We start from the raw sequence: 18,883 nt of genomic DNA, 5'->3' as shown, positions 1-18,883 counted from the left end.
ACATTTTGAGGACCTGATGAAATGTCCACATCTCTGTAACGTCATATAAAAGCTATACGATTAATTGTTTCATGGTTCAACTGTTAGCCTGTTTTGCCTGCTTTACATGAAAAAGGAGATTTAGCTTCAGCTAACACAGCACAAACATGAACTCTGCAGTAGAGCCATTAGTTTGTGACTGCAGATTTAATTGGAACTGCATTTTAATTGCAGCATCTTCGCTGTCGGAGCTGAAATGGGCCTAAATCACTGATGATTTAGGCTTATATGCGGTACACCTGCAGAGTGCTTGTTTGGGCTGTTCAGTGTCACAGGGACAAAACTGAAAAGACACAGTGCTGACGGGTCAGAGAGGACTATGGTTTTCCAGGGAACACGGCTCCAAGGTCTGCTGTGAGGTTTCAGTTTGCGTTATTCCCTCAGCTTAGGGTTCAGTGAGGACAACACATGACCCCCCACCACCACCACTGCACGCATACCACTACACACACACACACACACACACACACACACACACACACATATCCAGGGTTTCACTGACGCATGACCTGAAGCTCTTAGCCAAATCTCTGAGGAAATAAAAAAGAGGCCAGTGGATTGAGGAGACATCAAACATTCATGACATCATCACCAACATTAAGAGGTTCCCACCATCTGATTGTTGTTATGGGCCAGTGCCCCTCTGTGGACATTGTGAGGTATTACAACAACCATCCCCTGCCTCTGAGGTCCTTGTGCAAAAAGCAGCCCTGTTCTGATGCTGATTTATTAAACCATCTAAACATACAAACAGTTTACAGTATGGTTACTTAACTGTATTATGTCTTTAATGCTTACACGTCAAAAAGAGCTTTGATGATGCAAACGGTTCATTGTCTCCTATTTTTTTTTAATCACTGCTTACTAGATGTTAGAAAAATGGAATTGTCTTGAATTATATTGTATTGCACTGTATTGTGTTGTATTGTACTGTATTGTATTGCATTGTATTATGTTGTATTGTATTACACTGTATTGCTCTGTATTGTATTGCATTGCATTCAAGACTAACTCTATTCAGTGTTAAAATAAATTAACACCTGGTACAATCTATCATTTTCTCTCACTAACATGCTCAGAATCCTAAAACAGACGATGGAGAATGTAAATGAGTTCATGTCATTCTCTTCCAGTCTGGCCGCATAGACCCTCACCACCCAAAAGTGTGTGGCCACCAAGGCAATGTGCTGGATATCAAGTGGAATCCCTTCTTTGAAAACATCATAGCATCGTGCTCTGAGGACACCTCGGTAAATAGCGACCATCATTTCCTAATTTAAAGGGGTTACTATCAAACTGAAGTGTGACTCACTTAGTTTCTCATCCCAGGCAAAGATCATTTTAGAAGGGGGTGATAGGACCCCAGGACGTTGAGAATATGAAAAAACACATCTGTGGAATTAGAAATATTTGTAGTTTGGTTTCAGGAGGCCGGCTGGGAGGCTAAATAGCCAGAGGGTCACTGGTTTAATCTGTGGATCTACCCAGAGAGCATGTGCTAGACAAAAGCTAGTGATTGGATTGAGCCTGGCAGCTGCTTTGACCCTGTTGTTATGGGCCAGTGGCCCCAAAATGGCAAATGGCAGATAACTCTAATATTAGTGAAATGGCTTTTGAGCAATGTACAAATCTATCAGAGGCACACTATTAAATCATTATTATTACCAAACTTCCTCTTACAGTCAGGTATTACATGCCATACACTCAGATCTCCATTCTACCTCTTTAACATGGAGTATTTACATATTTACTCTTTGTATACAAACCTGTTACTACTGCTCTATTGACTGCAGTAAAGCCACGGTAGGCCTGTGCCCTGTATAGTATTTTCACTTGTTGAAGGATAATCTCCACTGGTACAACACAGAGCTCCTACCCATAGCTGTAATCCAACATAATCCTAATGCCATGGACTACGTTGATAGCATGTGCTATTTTTGATCAAAGGGATCTCTAGCTATGTAATGCTGATAGTGGCTGAGAGATGATGCAAAGGAGAGTATGTCAGCTGTATTAAGAGTCACTGAAAGCATGTACAGTTGGCCCTTTATAAAACACAAATAATTCATGTGCAAGTGTGTGTTTATATGTTGCACGTGCACCTGCGTGTGTGATTGTGTGTGTATACATGTATGTGAACATGGCAGGTACGAGTATGGGAGATCCCAGAAGACGGTTTGAGGCGCAACATGACGGAGGCAGTGCTGGAGCTGTACGGTCACAGCCGACGCGTGGGCCTCATCGAGTGGCACCCCACCAGCAGTGGCATCCTCTTCAGTGCTGGCTACGACTACAAGGTACCACGCCAGCAGCTCTACACACAGCGAGCTCAAATCAATGCAGTACAGACTGGTATGGTTAGAAGGATAACCCACACAACAATTCATCTTGCGCTTAATGTGGGCTGAAAGAAAAGTCCGCTCTCAGATACTCTTACACCATCAGTTTGCAACGCTCAGTGGATTTCAGGAGTTATTTTGCACTCAAGTGCTGCAGTGTACCTCCCTCACCGTTCTTCCTCTTCGGTTAGTGATTTTCTATGTTTCCCAGAGTTCCTTTCAGCAGCCCCCAGAGAGCAGGTCTGCCTGCAATCACAGGTGGGCGTAAGGGCATGCAACACAAATATAGCCAGTGAGCTTACTACTTTATTGAACAGGGTTGTGTGTCTGTGACGGTGACTGCACCCCTAACAAATGCAACGTCATTGTGGTTGCAATTTATTGGACAACTGAGGCAACTGTGAAATTGGTAGCTTTACTTCTTTAATGACTGATCTCTCCCTGGCTGATTTTTGAATGTTACTGTAAAATGGTGAGTCTGGAAAGAAGAGGAAGCCCTTGGTCTTTGATTCATTGGTTTTGGCACCAAGGCGTGACATTTACTGTTTATGTTTTATGGATAAAACTTACGCTGCCATGAAAGTGTCTATGCATCCATTATGCACACAAATGAGAGAAATACACCACCAAACAACAAATCAAGCTCTAAATGCAAGGTGCATGGACAGTGGCTATTTTTTGTGAACAGTAATGAAGCTTTTTGGCGAGGGTTTTTTCCTATGCATAGTACAGTGTACATCACATTTAGTATTCAGTGCTTTGAAATCTTTTGCCACCATAAGACATTGCTCTTCCCAATCCTCCCTAATCCTGTCAGATCCTGATATGGAACCTGGAGATTGGTGAGCCGGTGAAAATGATCGACTGCCACACTGATGTCATCCTCAACATGTCCTTCAACACGGACGGCAGCCTGCTGGCCACCAGCTGTAAAGACAAAAAGCTGCGTGTCATTGAGCCACGCTCCGGCAGAGTCCTTCAGGTGCGGGGAGGTGGGGCACTCCAGGAGGAGGTGGGAGGCCAATACTGATATTTAAAGGAGTATGCACACACACCACAGGAACGACTACGAGAGTTCTTGTTATTGTTACTCTTGATGCACAACATTGCTGTCTCTGAGGACATTTTGATTGTTTCTGCCACCATGCCGTTATAGGACCTCTCTCTTTTGAAGGGGCAAGCCAAATTATTTGAATGCTTTATAGCATCAATAACTGAAATCGTGAAAATGAGGACTGTTTAGATTTACATGACAAAAACTGTAGGACATGAGTTAACTGTAACTCCACCCAGTTAACTGTGACCTGAATGGAGCAGGGTTACATATGCAAATATAGGGACAAGGCTAAGATAATCAAATATTTTTCATTGTTATGTACTGTAAGTATAGTAGAACATTTTGTATATAGACAAACCTCCAATATTTGCTGGTCCATGGTCATCACTGGAATTCAGGGGGGTTTCAACCCTTGTTCCTCCCAGTAACATGAAGAATTTATTATTATTTCACATTTGACACAGGTTAGTATCTGTTCTTTAACATGTTTTAGGACTGATGTTAGCATAGTTGAAAAATAATTAGTGACATGACTAGAGTTTGCCAGAGAGTCAACTTTTTAGCAGCGACTTATATGACTGACTATATTCTGTTAAATTAAAATATAACTTCCAGTCATGTTAAATTTGTAAATAATAATAAAAGTGTCCCAGTATAAGGAACAGGAACACTTGTCTCAGAAACAGGTTTGAATCCGCCTCATCCTAAGCTGTCAAATCTTTGTTTGGTGCTGTCCATCATAAGAAAATTATGTAAATAATTAATACCATATGCAAGGAGAATTAACCTTGCCTAGAAGGCATTTCCACTATTAAAGCCTCGTTCTGTCCTCGTCTCCTGCTCTACCAGCAAGCCAGCTGTAAGAACCACCGCGTGAACCGCGTTGTGTTCCTGGGCAACATGAAGCGGCTGCTGACCACAGGAGTGTCTCGCTGGAACACCCGGCAGATCGCCCTCTGGGATCAGGTCAGACAGCAACACCGCCGTATGGATGATGTTTACAACGTGGGAAGGAGTGGAGTGGGTGTACACATGTGACTGTATATGTATGGGTCTGTGTGTGTGTGTGTGTGTAATTCTAGGTGTGTGTCTTGCTTTTCCCAGGAGGACTTGTCCATGCCAATTGTTGAGGAGGAGATAGATGGCCTCTCAGGACTGTTGTTCCCTTTCTACGATGCTGACACACACATGTTGTACCTGGCAGGCAAGGTCAGCCCTGCCCTCACTTCAGACATTATACACGCTGAGCACCAATCACATTTTTTCACTACGTGTAAAATTGTAAACTGCACTTTAATTCTGATGTAATATGTTTGCATATCTGTCTATCTGTCTATGATTGTAATGATTACCCTGAATTGTACTCAAATGCATTTATGCAGCAAATGTCTCTTTTTTGTTGTTGTTGAAATGACATACTTCCCTTACTATCTTGACACATCTTTCATCTTTTTGTGGACAAAAAGCCACCACTTTTCATACTGTTTCTTCTGTTGATGTTATTATTTTATGAAGCATAATAATTTAGTCTCAAAAATGAAAAATATGTGCTGCAAATTCACCAGGTGTTGCTCTGTTTGTAGGCTTGAATGACAAATAACACATTTTTAGAAGTCACAACCTTAGAATTCTTTTAAGGTGCAGTATGTTGGGCTGATTTTTTATGTATAAATGAAGGAAATATTAACACAAAACTAAGGTATTGAAAAAAAACAAAAAAAACATGGCAAACACTAAATCCGAGACAAGAGCTTTGTCATGGATTACACCACCCTAATGGCAGTGGCAGATAAAATGAGTCTACGTTTCATGCATTAAGAACTTGACTGTGTGTAAAAGCCACGTTGTGATGCCTTTTGCAGGGGGACGGCAACATTCGATACTTTGAGATTACCACAGAGAAGCCCTACATCCAGTACCTAATGGAGTTCAGGTCCCCTGCGCCGCAGAAAGGGCTCGGTAAGTCATTTGTTGATCAGCACCGAGTGATTGTCGAGAATTGATGAGATCCTAACCGCCTCATTAGCAGTCTTCAGCAGTCTTCGGAGATGTCTGTGTTGAGGGGAATGACTCACAGTGATAATGGGCTGCCGTGATTCTGTTCTAAAATTGTCTGGCATGGCTGAAAGGAATAAGTATAAAACTGATCGCTAAGAGAAAAAAAAAAAAAAAACAACATTTACTTGAACATTTACCAAACACCGAATGCATTTTGAAGACACTATAGACTGGACTGACAGGGTTATGGTGTCAGATGGTGGCAGTATCATCTCTAAAGAGCCGTACGGTATCCTCTAAGTTGCTTTCCTCTTGTCCTCAGGTGTGATGCCAAAGCACGGGCTGGACGTGGCGGCCTGCGAGGTGTACCGCTTCTACAAGCTCGTCACTCTCAAGGGCTTGATCGAGCCCATTTCCATGATTGTGCCAAGGAGGGTCAGTGGGATTCAAACATCTGCATTTAATTTAACTGATTTCAACCTGAAGTAAAGTCACACGTGCTGAAGTGAAGTGTCGTGTAGTAACAGTTTCATTCCCCCTGATTTTCTCCCATACTTTACTACATTTGTTACAAACAGTTGCACAAAAATATCTCAGGCCTATACTATCACTGTTGCTGCCAAATATTCAGTAAGATAAACTGCTCCGAATATGCAGTCTCCATGGTTACCTTCCTGGCATCTTCACTGAACAAACTCAGTGATTTATAATAAAAGTATACTACTGATCAGTGAAAACACCCTAAGGGGGACTGCGCATATTTTCCTGTGATTTGGATGATTCAATATATTATTTCAGCGCAACTTTATTTCTATAACATCTGCTCCCATTTGGCACATGCACAGGCCTCATATGATCATTTGGTAGCTGATAATTAATAATAAGCCTCCCAGCTGCTTTTAATAGTCTTTTCTGACTTTTCTGACTTTTATCAACTTAAGTTTCCAAAACAGAGAGTATATGCCAGAAATTCACTATTTCAAAGCAATAAATATCCACGCATAGCCAAATAAACATTCATTATCTATACAAAACATGAACAAACAAACAAACAAAAATGTCAAACTGCTGCATTTATACATGGAACAAAAATATATACGCAACATGTAAAATTTTGGTTCCATGTTTCATGGGCTAAAATTACATCTCATTATTTTTCCACAAACGTTTATCTCTTTTTAAACTTGTGTACAAATTTGTTTACTTGTTCAGTTTTTTCCACCACAAATTGCTTTTAAACTGAGAATTTTCTTATACGAACAGTCACTAAGTAAACCTCTGAAATTGTTTCATGTAATGTTTAAATTTTTGTAAATTATTACAAACATTTTGGGCAATGGGACAGAGAAATCCTACTTGGTGCAACTTTAATGTGATCCTCTAATCAAGACTTACAGCTGTGATGATACAAACAGGTGCATCACCTTTGCTGAATTTAAAAAAAGGATATGTGTTGATAGAATATGTACCGAAAACAAGTGTGTGTTTGCTGTTTTACAGTCAGACACCTACCAAGAAGACATCTACCCGATGACAGCAGGAACACAACCGGCCCTGACAGCCACTGAATGGCTGAGCGGTATTGATAGAGGTACACAAAAATATACCCACTCAGTGGATTCATGCTGCCTCACTGCTTCATTCAGCATTTGAGCTGCAGCTGCTCTTTCTTAGGAAGAGGAGAACATACAGAGTTTACACAACACAGGCAGTGGGCGAATCAGTTCCTACACAAAGTGAAGCCTCAGTTGGGCTACTGTTAAAGGAATACTTCAGCCTTTTAGGAAAAAATACCATTTTTTACAAGTTACCCTGACTGAGATAAGATGTTCAATACCATTTTCACCTCTGTATGTCCACTGGTTTGGTTTCTATGGGTAGCATTTTGTGCTAGCTTAGCATAAAGACTTGAAGTCTATGGGAGTCATTAGCCTAGCTCCATCAAAGTCTAAAAACAAACCTTAAAGGAACTGTCAGGTTTGTTTCTGTCTTGTTTACACAGTGAATCATGTGTATTCGAAATAGCCAGGCTAATGACTCCTATAGATTTCAAGTCTTTATGCTAAGCTAGCATGAAATGCTACCCATAGGAACCAAAGTACTGAATGTACAGAAGTGAAAATGGTATCAAACATCTTATCTCAGTCTGGGTAAGTTGGAAGAAGTGTAGGTTACCCAAAACTTGGGAGTATTCCTTTAACAGTGACATAAATGTTTACATAGAGTGATGCCATTTTAGTATTATAAGGTAATCTGGACAGAATGTACAATATACGGCAAGACTGGCCTCTCTGTAAAACATAAAAAATAAATAAATAAATAAATGAATAAATAAAAATAAATGTCTTCAGGCAATATGGAGAGATCACAGCCCAAAATATTTTTTTTCTCCATCCTCACATGAGGATTTTCAGAAAAGTAAAGCTCGCTCAACCTGCACTTGGCACTGTGACATTTGGACTGATATTATTTTGTTAGCGAGCTGTATGTGATCTGCTTGGACTTGGATTTCCCAGATAAAATGGCATCCAAAGTTCAGTTTGTCTGTAACATAATAGTGATTTCAAAAAAGGCCCAATGGTGCCAGTGAGCTGCAGTAAAGTATGGTCATAAGATACAGTCATCTTCCATCACTGCTTGTTTGTTTGTCTTTCTCCGCCAACTTCTTGCATAGTGTAATCGATATTGCTGTTGAGCATATAGCGAGCATTGCTACCTATGCACAGTCCTGTTCATTCTCTATTTGTTTCACTTTAGCCCTACACGTGTAGCCACTTATTGGCAAAAACAGTCGTCTTCTGGCCCCTGATTGTCATTTCTCATCACTGAGACCATTAATGACATTGTAGCAGGGGAAATCCAAGCCCGTTTCCTTTTTTTCATCCCCTCTTCTCTTTCATGGTTTGTTGCTATTCTGGCCATTGGAGAGGAGCGCATAAATGTTCATGTAAATGAAGATTTTAAAGAGTTTAATCGGATATAAACGGATTCAAGTGACACTTGGGAGATACAGTGTGTCAGAGTTAAAATTAGGAGTCAACAGCATACTAATGTCTGTTTATAATCTCTTTGAATTCCAAGCCATATGAGAAATATTTGATGTAACAGAGGACAATCAGATGAGGTGCACTTTTTACTTCATAGATTGTATAACTTGCATCATTAAAGTAGACTATACTTGATTAAATCCATCTCTCTATGCAGCCTCTGAAGTGCTGTTTCAGACTGTAGCGTAGGAAACCTGATCTGGGCAACAAACAGCAAAATCTGCTGATGGGGATCCGTCCGACTTAATGATGCGGGTTAAAGCCGTCATGCCCATAAGATGTTGTTGCACTGGGTGAGCTCACACCAGATTCCCAACCAACCTGCCAGGTTTGATCCAAAATGGATGAAAACTGTCTGAGGTATTGATGTGAAACTCAAACCCAGTGATCACAAAACATTAGCCTGTTGTTCTTAGTGCAGGTGTAATGAAAAATATGACGCTTATCCAAATTTGAATTAACAAGGACATTATCAGTGAAACATGTACAGATATATAATAGTTTGCATACGGGTGTGCAACTTTACTGCCCACACCTGTGCCAGGTGTTTGCTGATAAATAGAGCACACCTGAACAAAACACCATAGGAACTACAACTACATTGTATGGTAACTTTAATTACAGCAATAAAAGATTTTTTCATACCTGGAAGACGTAATTCGTTTTATCTTCATGCTTCGTGCGGGTTCGGTGTTCCCATGTGTGATTTGCTCCTCTCATGCAAACAGACCCGGTGTTGATGTCCTTGAAGGACGGCTACCACCGGCCCAACCAGTTAGTGTTCAAAGCCCCGGTGAAGGAGAAGAAGAGCGTGGTGGTCAATGGCATCGACCTGCTGGAGAACGTACCGCCCAGGACGGAGAACGAGGTGAGTGTGTGTAAAGCTGAGGAGGATGGATGTGGATAAATTACAGGGAGAGGGATTGCTAAATGGATATGAATGGCCAGGGGACCACACAATACTGGCTCTATCTCATTTGCAAGGAAGATTCTTAGTTAGGAGGCACTTTCAGCAAATATGGCCACTGAGGACTGTTATTATTATATTATTTTACAAAAATAGACACACCCCAGTTAGGTTTCTTGATTTGGCCAAATTTTAAAGAGACATCAAGTGGCTCCTGCTGAGTGTCCCATAAAACGAGGTGATAAGATGAAAACGCTTACATTCAGGGAGTTTAATTAATTAAAGTTTGTTCTTGTAAGATTTAAATTTGTCAGTAGGGGGTTGATTTACATTAGTTACACCGAGTTACATGTCTCTTCATCGCCTGAAACATTTGGGGTTTTTTGTTTACCTCTTGGAAATACTGTAACTTAACTTCGCACATGTCATCCCACCAGAAGTAATGTAACTCAGCTGTCAGCTAGCGAGCTTTAAAGTAGGTGATGTTTCGTTATGTTATGAGAGACTTGTTTAACATGGAGGCCAGCAACACCTTTGCGTGTAATTCTACCCTGCTTGGGTGACATTTCTTTGTAACGCTGTCTAAATTCATGTCACATTTTGGTAAAAATAGTTTCCTAGTGAGGAGCGTTCCAGGTATGGAGAGTTTCCCTGTAAATGAGACAGACCCACAACTTCCCTTATTGGAGCTTCTGCAAAGTTCCTTCACTGACATGCAGCTTTGCTTTGTGTGTGTGTGTGTGTGTGTGTGTGTGTGTGTGTATACGTGCGTGCTGTTGACTCGGTGCAGCTCCTGCGGATGTTCTTCCGGCAGCAGGACGAGCTGCGGCGGTTGAAGGAGGAGCTGACCACCAAGGACGTGCGAATACGCCAACTGGAGCTGGAGCTCAACAACCTGAAGAACGTTAGCCCCAACAACATCTGACCTCCTCCTCCTCTGGACTGGCCAAACAGCTTCCTTTGCCCCGAATCCCAACCTCCAACAAGCTTCTGACCCCCCCCCCCATATTTTCTGATATATCACATTATATAATAACTTCACTCCTGCTGCCCTGGATGGCACACACTTGTAATCACTGTTGGATAATGTTATGACTGGTACAATTACTGGAATATTATAAGACAAAGATGATAACTAATGCAGGCAAGGCCATGTTCGTGGATTGCCAGCTTAACATCAAATTGATGCAGAGAAAGGTTTGTCATCCAACCAATACTGGAATTATTTATGCTTTTACAAATTAACAGTCATTGATGTATCATATTGTTGCCACTTTGGTGATGAATCATTATATATTTTGTGGTTTGTCCTGAGGCAGGCATATCTCTTGAGCGTTTGTCTCAATCCAAACCATTATCAAAATCGTACCATCCATACAGCAAACCCTGATCTTCACCCAGTAAGAGCCCCTAGACCGACCCACCCACCCACCAAATTACCTCCCACTTGGTTTCTCTTTTGTCACAAGAAGCAAAATTGGGAATAAATGACTTTCACTGGCTCCCGTTTTTCCTCCCCCAAGGCCTTAGACCCGCTGCAGGCCGATTCTGCAGCAAGCTGCGGCAACATCTCAAAACATTTGAAGTTAGTTTGAACCTGACAGATGAGGAGAGCGCCACAATTTTGCAGACATGGACCGTGTTGCAGAGCTGCTTATCTTGTAACTTCCTTCCTCTTCTACAGTGTTGTTGGCTATAAAAGCAAAAAAACAAACAAAAAAAAAAAAAACAAGAAAAAAAAACTTCTCAAGACTGACATATAGCTATCCAAATGTAGTCTTTTTTATAGGAGAGTGAGTAGTTCGCTCACCTTTACTATTTTTATTCCTTATTTAAACAGTGAGACAGAGGCAGGGGAGAGACATGCAGATCCAGAGGTGGGGGTCTTAACTGCTCGACCATCTCAAATGTAGTCTTAAGGGTAGATTTGCAGACCATTGTTTTTTTTTTTTTTTTTTTTAGGGTTATTTTTTTGGGAGGTATGTACATTTGCTTTTATTTATTTGTCTCACTTTACCTCTTTAGCTAATAACACATGTATTTTTGTTAATTTCCTTGTCTTTATATGATGTGGCTGTGCAAATAATGACTGTGGTGCTTGGTCGATTTTGCTAACTGAGGTGTCCCCGTGGAAATGGTGCAAGATTTGGGGAAAAAAAGAAGAAAAAAAAAAAACTGTGCCCTGAGCGGTATTAGTTCCTTGACTGCATTATAACATTCCTATAAGTTTGAGGTTTGGTAATATATTCTTACCTATGCCTAACACTACAGCAAACTGTACTATTGAGCATCATTTTCAAGAGAATCACTATTATTAAAATGTGCTTAGCTAGAGATCTGTAATGTAATTTAGTTGTATAGAAAATGCTTTCTGATTAACCATATTCACTGCTAGTCTGGCAAAATAAGCAGACCTGGGCTACACAGTGCTATTGAAAGACAGGCATTTTTACCAGTACCGCTTCCATCCTTGAGTCTGAAATTTTCAGAGAAGTGGGGGCTGGATTAACATTTGATTGGCTCCACTACACCAGCCCAGTTCAAGCAATCATCAGAAAAGAGCCCGGAAAGATTTCATGTGTCATTTTAATCCAGGTACCAATCACAATCAGCTTTGCTATATTACTGATTTCATCCCTGATGGACTGAGAGAAGGAAAAAGATGGGCCTCTTATATGTACAGCCATAATGGAGTATGTACCGCAGGTAAGTAAGGACTACTAAGGTCATGTTCCTCACACGTCACACAGGGGACATCATTTTATAGTTTCAAACCAACAAGGGAGAGAAAAAAAAAACTGGAACTGGAACTGGAACTGGATATGTTTAGTAATTGTTCCTTGCAAGCAAAAACAAAAGGCTATACTGAAAGTGTGAAAGGGCATATGGCAAAATGGTCTGCCAGAGAGCGGTCGCATACTGTGGAGAGACAAGCAATGTTGAGGTTGAAGTTGTGCTTTTGTGGATGTACTCCAACTGTTGTTCAAATAAAACCAGTTCACCATTTATTCCTGGGACCCCAGGTTAACACTGCAGCGTGAAATATAACAAGCTTTTTAAAATGACCAAAACAATGTCTGTCGCTGCAGCTGCTTCTTGTTGCAAGTCTTTTTTTTTTTTTTTTTTTTTTTTAGCATCGTAATCTGGACAAACTAGTGGTATGTTAATTCCTCCAGAATTACTTGGCACTGAATTCATGATGAGTGATTATTTAAGGAGACCAACCGGTAAGATACAACTGAGATTTTCAGCACTTAAAAATGATTCTGTTACAACTGTTTAGTGGTTAATTCTCATCCAACATGTAAAGCGTACCATCTGGAGGGGGAGAAAAAAGAATGAAGAGGAACTTGATGTGCCACCTACTAGTACAATTATGTATTAAACATTAACTTTCTACTAAGCAGCTATTATGCAAAGACCACAGACATCAAAACATATATAAAAGAGATTTATTGAAGTGAATGGAGAGGGGGGGGAAACAAGGAAAAACAATTTGGCTCATGACAGTGGATTGAACATATTTAGAGTGAAAATCATTGAGGTAGGCCAATTTGACCATTAAGTGAGCTATTGGTGAAAAACAAAGTCCAAATAATTGACTGTTTTCCAGAGTTTACACTTTGAAACAATATATTTTTCAATGTACATAGTTGCAGTTTTCGTTCCATTTATATCATCGACTAGCTCTCTACACTACAACCACAAATCCATACGTTGCCACCTGCGTGTCACAGAAAAGAACATGGAAATAAAAAGCGATAATGAATTCTGATGTTGAACATTTCTCTTTATGGAAAGATTACGCATACAAAGTATGTTCAAATTCAAGAAATTTCACACTGCGTATTTTAGATAAAGCAGCATACATATTTAATATCTTATTACAATTCATAGTTTCAACTCAGTTGTGTTCAATGTCTGCCATCATCAAAGAGAATACAAAAAAATAGATTTGGTCATTATTTACAAGAACACGTAATTTCCGAACTATCAAAGCTGAGGGTTTAAGGAGGAGGAGCAGCTTTGACAAGGGCAGACATTTTTTTGCTATGATTTAAAAATATGCCCCGTTGAGGGTCACACTGTGCATGTTCAGACAGAATTTCACATCAGGACAGCAGAGAATATTGGCATACTGGTGACACCACAAACACATAACTTACATTAAAAAAAAAAAAAAAAAATCCAAACATAGGTTTAAGACGAGGAGAGGACAGCCATACATGAAATCCAGTAGTTGACTTTAAAATGTATTAGACATGCACTCTAATTTTTTTCTTTCTTTTTTTTTTTTCCTTTTTTGGTGTTGGGGCAATGGGGGGCGGCGGGGGGCGAGGGGCGGGGGTTGTTTCATAAGATGCAAGTCATCAGAAATTGGTCATACACAAATGGTGAGAAAACAATTCTTAAAAAGGTTATCTTTGCTATTATTTGATATTACAAAAAAATGTCCACCGAGCAGTTCCAAGTGGACGATAAAGACTGGAACACGGGAGCATCGAAGGTACAGAAAATTAACTTATTTCCCCGGACAACCCCCCTCTACCTGACTGGCCAATAACAAAAACCACTCCTACTGCAATATGAAACGGGGGAGGGGTGGGGTGCGGGGCAGGGTTGGGGGGGGGGGGGACACGGGAGTTGGGGAAGTGACTGGGAAATACAGGTTTAAAACAGTCAGTACACAACATAGCTTGCAAAAGGACTCCCTCAGTCGTCGTCATCCTCCTCCCCTTCCTCGTCCAGCTCCCTTTTCCTCTTCTGGCCTCGCTCCTCCTCTGGACATGAAGAACACAAACAGCACATATAAGTCGATGGCAAGTGTTTACTCAGTTTCTGCCAAGCTCTCCCTTTTAGATTTAGTTTTTACAACTAAATCAACGCTGGCATGATCAAGTCCCCAGTACGGCTGCACGATATGGACAAAATTTCATACCTCGATATTTATGCCAAATATCTCAACAGCAATATGACACACGAGTGCAGCATGATACCGAATGAATGTAAAAAAAAAAATGCACTTAATTTACAAAGTATTATATTGATCAGAACAGACCAATCGCTGTCTTTGGCTGCATTAAAATAATTTTTTTAAAAAATCAAATATTCTGCTGCAACCTCTGCTTCGACACAAGTGTAACAACAGTGAAAGTTGAGCATTCTTCAAAAAAACAGCATAATAGTACCAACTGGATGTAGAAAGTGTAGTTACATCACAAATATTTTAATGATCATAACAGGCCAATCACTGTCTCAGGCTAATCATAACCCTAAATTTGACATTGTCCATCTCATTGCCTTTTGAGATATTAACATCGTGCATGTTCATATCTAGATAACATCATGATGCCGATGTACTGTTCAGCCCTAGTCTCCAGTATTTACGTTCAAGTCAGCTGCCGTCTTACTCACCCTCATCATCCTCGTCATCGACTTCCCGGTCATTCAAATCCTCCTCCTCTTCTTCCTGAGGATCGAGACACCGCGAGTTAAAATTTCTCCAATTGCAGCTCAAGTTTTGCTGATCCACACTGGACATGTTTAGTGTTTACAACATTCAAATCTTGTTTATTCTCATCTTACCTCTCCACTGAGGTCATCCTCTTCCTCTTCCTCATTTTCCTCTTCTTCATCCTCCTCTCCCTCATCCTCTTCCTCGTCTCCTGGTGCTGCATCGTCGTCATAGTCCTCCTCGTCCACGTCTGGGTCAGAGAGGCGATAGATGAGCCAGTTGCAACAACATCAGCAGCTTGAAATTAACCGGAGACACTAATAAAGAACAGAACGTGGCCATTTATGACTGAAGCCTGGAACTTACCATCTTCATCCTCCTCATCATCATCCAAGCCCTCTGCATACACCTCGGCGTCGGAGTCGGGCGCCTCTTTGTCGTCTTTGTCGTAGCCGTCCAGGTACGTGAGCTGGGGTAGTAGCTTGAACACGTTGTCTCTGTATTCGTTCAGGTTTGTCACTTCGCAGTTAAACAAGTCTAGACTTTTCAGCGTCCCCAGTTCTTTCTGTCAAAAAAGAAGAGTTAAGTTTGATTAATAAAAAAAACAAACAAACAAACAAACAAAAAAAAAACAGCAAGCCACTTCCTACACTGTACCTTTAACTTTACTTTCTGGTATTTTTCAGGCCTTAGTGCTTACCAAGGGCTCTATTGTGCTGAGGTCTTTGATTTTGTTGCCACTGAGGTTGAGATGTGTGAGATTGGGGCATTTCTCTGCCAGCACTTCCAGCCCTCCTGAGATCCTGTTATCGCTGAGTTCAAGCTGTTGATGAATTAAAGCATCAGGAACATGGAAATCATCACAGCTCGGTCGCTCAAACATGTCATGCACTGGATTTTATGTGGCGGGAAAAAAATAAACACCAACCTTTTTGAGTTTATTTAGCTTCGGCAAGTGGGCGACTGTCGTCAGTCCCACGTTGATTGTGCTTAGGAATTCTAACTCCTCGAATTCGTCTGTTAGGCCCTCGATCTTGCCTTCGTTTGAGCGACAGTTGTCTAGCACAAGTTCTTTTACCTGTAGAAACCACACACACACACACGCACACGCACACGCACACGCACACAACAAAACAACTGGTAAAGCATTTGACACCTTCATAAGCTAAACTGTATATTCACACAACATCAAAGTAAATGTACAATGCAAGTAAAACTTTTTATTTTTTTTAGTGGATGTGCAGCTTCTCTTTTTTGTGAACTGGATGGCAACAATGAGCAAGGTTTTTCAGATTTAATTTGTATTGATGAAGTAGCTCACCCCAGGTTCACATGGATGACAACTTGCTGCTATTAGAAATTTTGCAACACATTTAAAACATCTTTTGGCCTCAGTTCGGTAAATCGGTGAGTTATTACATTTTTATGTGCAATCAGAGGAAAACTAACTCTCTTAAAAACAAGTTAATCTTTATTAACAATTTATTTAAGCATCAACCAATCCATGAGGCTGATTTACAGCAGTTTCAATAAAGATCAAAACCATTTTAGATGATCTAATACATCATTACAGCCTGGAGCACTGTGTTGGGTAGACCTTATAAAATAGCATTGCATTGAAAACGAGCTCAAGTTTAAATCAGCACGAATTCCATTCTAAAATGTTCATCTATAGCCTAAATGACGTTTTGGAAAAGCAGATGGACAAAATGGTTGCTCCACATCACATTCTGAGCTTGGTCGGGTTATATAATGTATTTACTGAGGTGGCTGTTGTGTGTACAGGTGTGTGGTTGTCAGGTATTTAGTGCGGCTTCTAAACCGCCTCAGCCAATCAGAACTCAGCGCCAGGACTGTCCTTTAAAACAGCTTGGAAAAAAAAAAAAAAAAAAACAGCAATACTCTTGTCGACAACTGCATTTCTGCGCTCTAGGTATCGCGATGCGTTGGCTGTTATTCCATTACGTAAATATCACATTTACTTTTTTTAACATGAAAACGGAGATAGTGCGGCAGATTGCATAAGTTTATTTCCTCGGTTGCCGATTTTTAAATTGAATATGATGTGTGTACAAGTGAATGTGAACGGCGCTATGCGCATTTGTCAGAACAAGCAGGAGCCTTAGGCAAAGACAGACCTACGAGTCGTGCACTGGGTCATTTGTAAGTAGGAGGGGCAGCTAAAGCAGATTAGATAGCTGCCAGGCAAACGTTACATTGTTGCTTGCGCTAAACAGTTGCCCATTGGATTGATGCCGTGTATAGTCTACTATTTATAAAAAGGTATGAGGAACCGTTTACAGTTTGTGTCGAATGAAAAGGATATTCGGTGTATTTCGGATTGCCTTTGTTTCTCGGTAAAATGGCGGCTTGTCCTAGTTCTGAAAAACTGGAGCAACGCGGGTCGAAAATTTGTTTTCCTTATGGCTGGGTTTCCCAACTCGAAAATGCCTGAGATCCTCGGTGAAACAACGTAATTACCACTAAACAATTAACAGTGACGCGGGGATTTTTTTAAAAAAATTTTCCCATCCAGACCTTATTGTTTTTGCCAACCCCGGTTGTTGGGAACGGTCAGTGCTAACATCACTTTCTTTCGGCCATCTGTGCGCACGGTTGCATTAGTTGTAGGCTGCATGGGGCTGCAGACACACCGGTGTATTAAATGTTGTTTTGAATGCATTTCGTGCTGGAATAAATGCGCTGCTCTGCAGGGGAAGCCTGCTGAACTTTGAGTAATTGTGGCTATGCGATGTAGTTTTGCAGCGATAATTCGAGGCGAGGACCTTTATGCATCATTGATAGGCTAATTTCACGACTATCCACATCCTTTTACGCGCCAAGTGCACGGGTTAAATCCAACCGAAATACATTTGCGTGCCAGCGCGTGCAGGTAGTGCACCCAACACTGAGTGAAATCATAATAATGCACGTTATTGAAGAAAAAGGGGCGCGTTCGTATATCAAAAGTTACAAATATGGCTTCTCATACTGCCTGCCTTGTTTATACCGCTGGCAAAAACCTGTGCTGCATTCTCAAACTGCACATCCGAAGCGTTTGGTTTTTACCCGCACAAAGTTGAACCAACACATCCGCAGCACCTGTCAACCGTAAACACGTTTGCGAGGCGACGATGTAACCTCACGTCTCCATCATCTTTTAACTTGTAAGAAACTTTGTATCCCCACGCCAAGACATCACACGAAAGATTCTCCATTAGCTGAGTCTGAAACATTATCAGCGAGATGCGCGTCCAACTTACGTCTGACGGAGTGCGATTCCGCAACTCTAGGTGAATTCTTTTCTTCATATCCATCCTTGATCGGCTCACCGTTGATATGATACACACTTTTAGTAATTACTGCAAATGCAACTACCACCTCTTGAATAGACTGCTGTTGTTCATTCAAACTTGATCCTCTCGGTGGGCGGGAGTATGTTGGAGGATTGTCGTCACCGGCGGCCAATCGCAGGCGACATATAAAGAGGGAACGGATTTACAGACTTCCTAACCAATGACAGCGCACTCATAATACTGGGTGGGGTTTGGTTGCCAAAGTTTGGTTGATTGTTACCTGAAGTTTACATTGATTGCATCCTGTGTAAATAGGTATCAGAATGATGCAAATTATCCATGCACTGTTTCGGCTCCATATTACAGACAACACCTGGGTTATTGTTTAGAGCAGGTGATAATACGGAGGGTTTTTACACGCCTGTGCTGCAAACTTGCATCCCATGCCCAGCTATGATGACACATTAAATTTATTCCGCCAATAAAATACAGCCCACACACGAATGTGCATTGTGTTACAGGGTGAAATTAAGTGAAGAAGTCGAAGTGGGATATCATCTAATGAGACACTGGTGAAATAGTCATGCGTTTGGATTGGACCTCCACTGAGCGGTCACTTTAATAGGGACACAAAGCTGGTAACGGGCACACAGGGCCACTTTGAGGCTATAAAGCGCTTATCCACAAGGGGGAGGCAAAGCCGCTCGACTGGGGCTGGTGGATGAGAACAAGTCGCTGAAGCAGT

The 18,883-nt window shown here is 41.1% G+C and overlaps 2 protein-coding genes across 5 annotated transcripts in view; one reads left to right on the top strand and one right to left on the bottom strand.

Annotated features, from left to right (window-relative positions):
- The window catches only part of coro2ba (coronin, actin binding protein, 2Ba), a 53,875-nt gene extending 41,056 nt beyond the window's left edge, over nt 1-12,819 (top strand). For all 3 annotated transcript variants that reach the window (XM_030076620.1, XM_030076635.1, XM_030076627.1), the window contains exons 3-12: nt 1,173-1,289; nt 2,187-2,336; nt 3,196-3,360; nt 4,285-4,401; nt 4,540-4,644; nt 5,298-5,394; nt 5,756-5,868; nt 6,934-7,024; nt 9,209-9,348; nt 10,178-12,819. In XM_030076620.1, the coding sequence (XP_029932480.1) occupies nt 1,173-1,289; nt 2,187-2,336; nt 3,196-3,360; nt 4,285-4,401; nt 4,540-4,644; nt 5,298-5,394; nt 5,756-5,868; nt 6,934-7,024; nt 9,209-9,348; nt 10,178-10,312 (1,230 nt within the window). In that variant the 3' untranslated portion in view covers nt 10,313-12,819. The remainder of the gene's footprint in view (nt 1-1,172; nt 1,290-2,186; nt 2,337-3,195; nt 3,361-4,284; nt 4,402-4,539; nt 4,645-5,297; nt 5,395-5,755; nt 5,869-6,933; nt 7,025-9,208; nt 9,349-10,177) is intronic.
- Nucleotides 12,820-12,822: 3 nt separating this feature from the next.
- On the bottom strand, nt 12,823-18,331 carry anp32a (acidic (leucine-rich) nuclear phosphoprotein 32 family, member A). 2 transcript variants are annotated; one of them, XM_030076658.1, is made up of 8 exons: nt 18,106-18,331; nt 15,771-15,920; nt 15,543-15,665; nt 15,209-15,407; nt 14,974-15,092; nt 14,803-14,857; nt 14,157-14,168; nt 12,823-13,290 (listed from the first exon to the last, which is right to left on the bottom strand). In XM_030076658.1, the coding sequence occupies exons 1-8, from the start codon at nt 18,157-18,159 to the stop codon at nt 13,190-13,192; spliced, it is 813 nt and encodes a 270-aa protein (XP_029932518.1). In that variant the 5' UTR covers nt 18,160-18,331; the 3' UTR covers nt 12,823-13,189. The 2 variants fall into 2 exon arrangements, with proteins under 2 accessions (XP_029932518.1, XP_029932508.1); XM_030076648.1 differs by lacking the exon at nt 12,823-13,290 and having other exon boundaries at nt 13,661-14,168; nt 18,106-18,328.
- Nucleotides 18,332-18,883: the final 552 nt, after the last annotated feature.

Source organism: Myripristis murdjan, chromosome 3 (assembly GCF_902150065.1).
Source record: "Myripristis murdjan chromosome 3, fMyrMur1.1, whole genome shotgun sequence".
Lineage (NCBI taxonomy): Eukaryota > Metazoa > Chordata > Actinopteri > Holocentriformes > Holocentridae > Myripristis > Myripristis murdjan.
Note: the sequence above shows the minus strand (reverse complement) of the source record. Positions and strands in the feature narration are given on the sequence as shown.

Coding starts and splice junctions, on each gene's coding strand:
- anp32a (XM_030076658.1), bottom strand. CDS start 18,159: ATGGATATGAAGAAAAGAATTCACCTAGAGTTGCGGAATCGCACTCCG. Junction 15,921..18,105: donor GGAATCGCACTCCGTCAGAC/GTAAGTTGGACG, acceptor TGGTTTCTACAG/GTAAAAGAACTTGTGCTAGA. Junction 14,858..14,973: donor AGGATGACCTCAGTGGAGAG/GTAAGATGAGAA, acceptor CTCGATCCTCAG/GAAGAAGAGGAGGAGGATTT.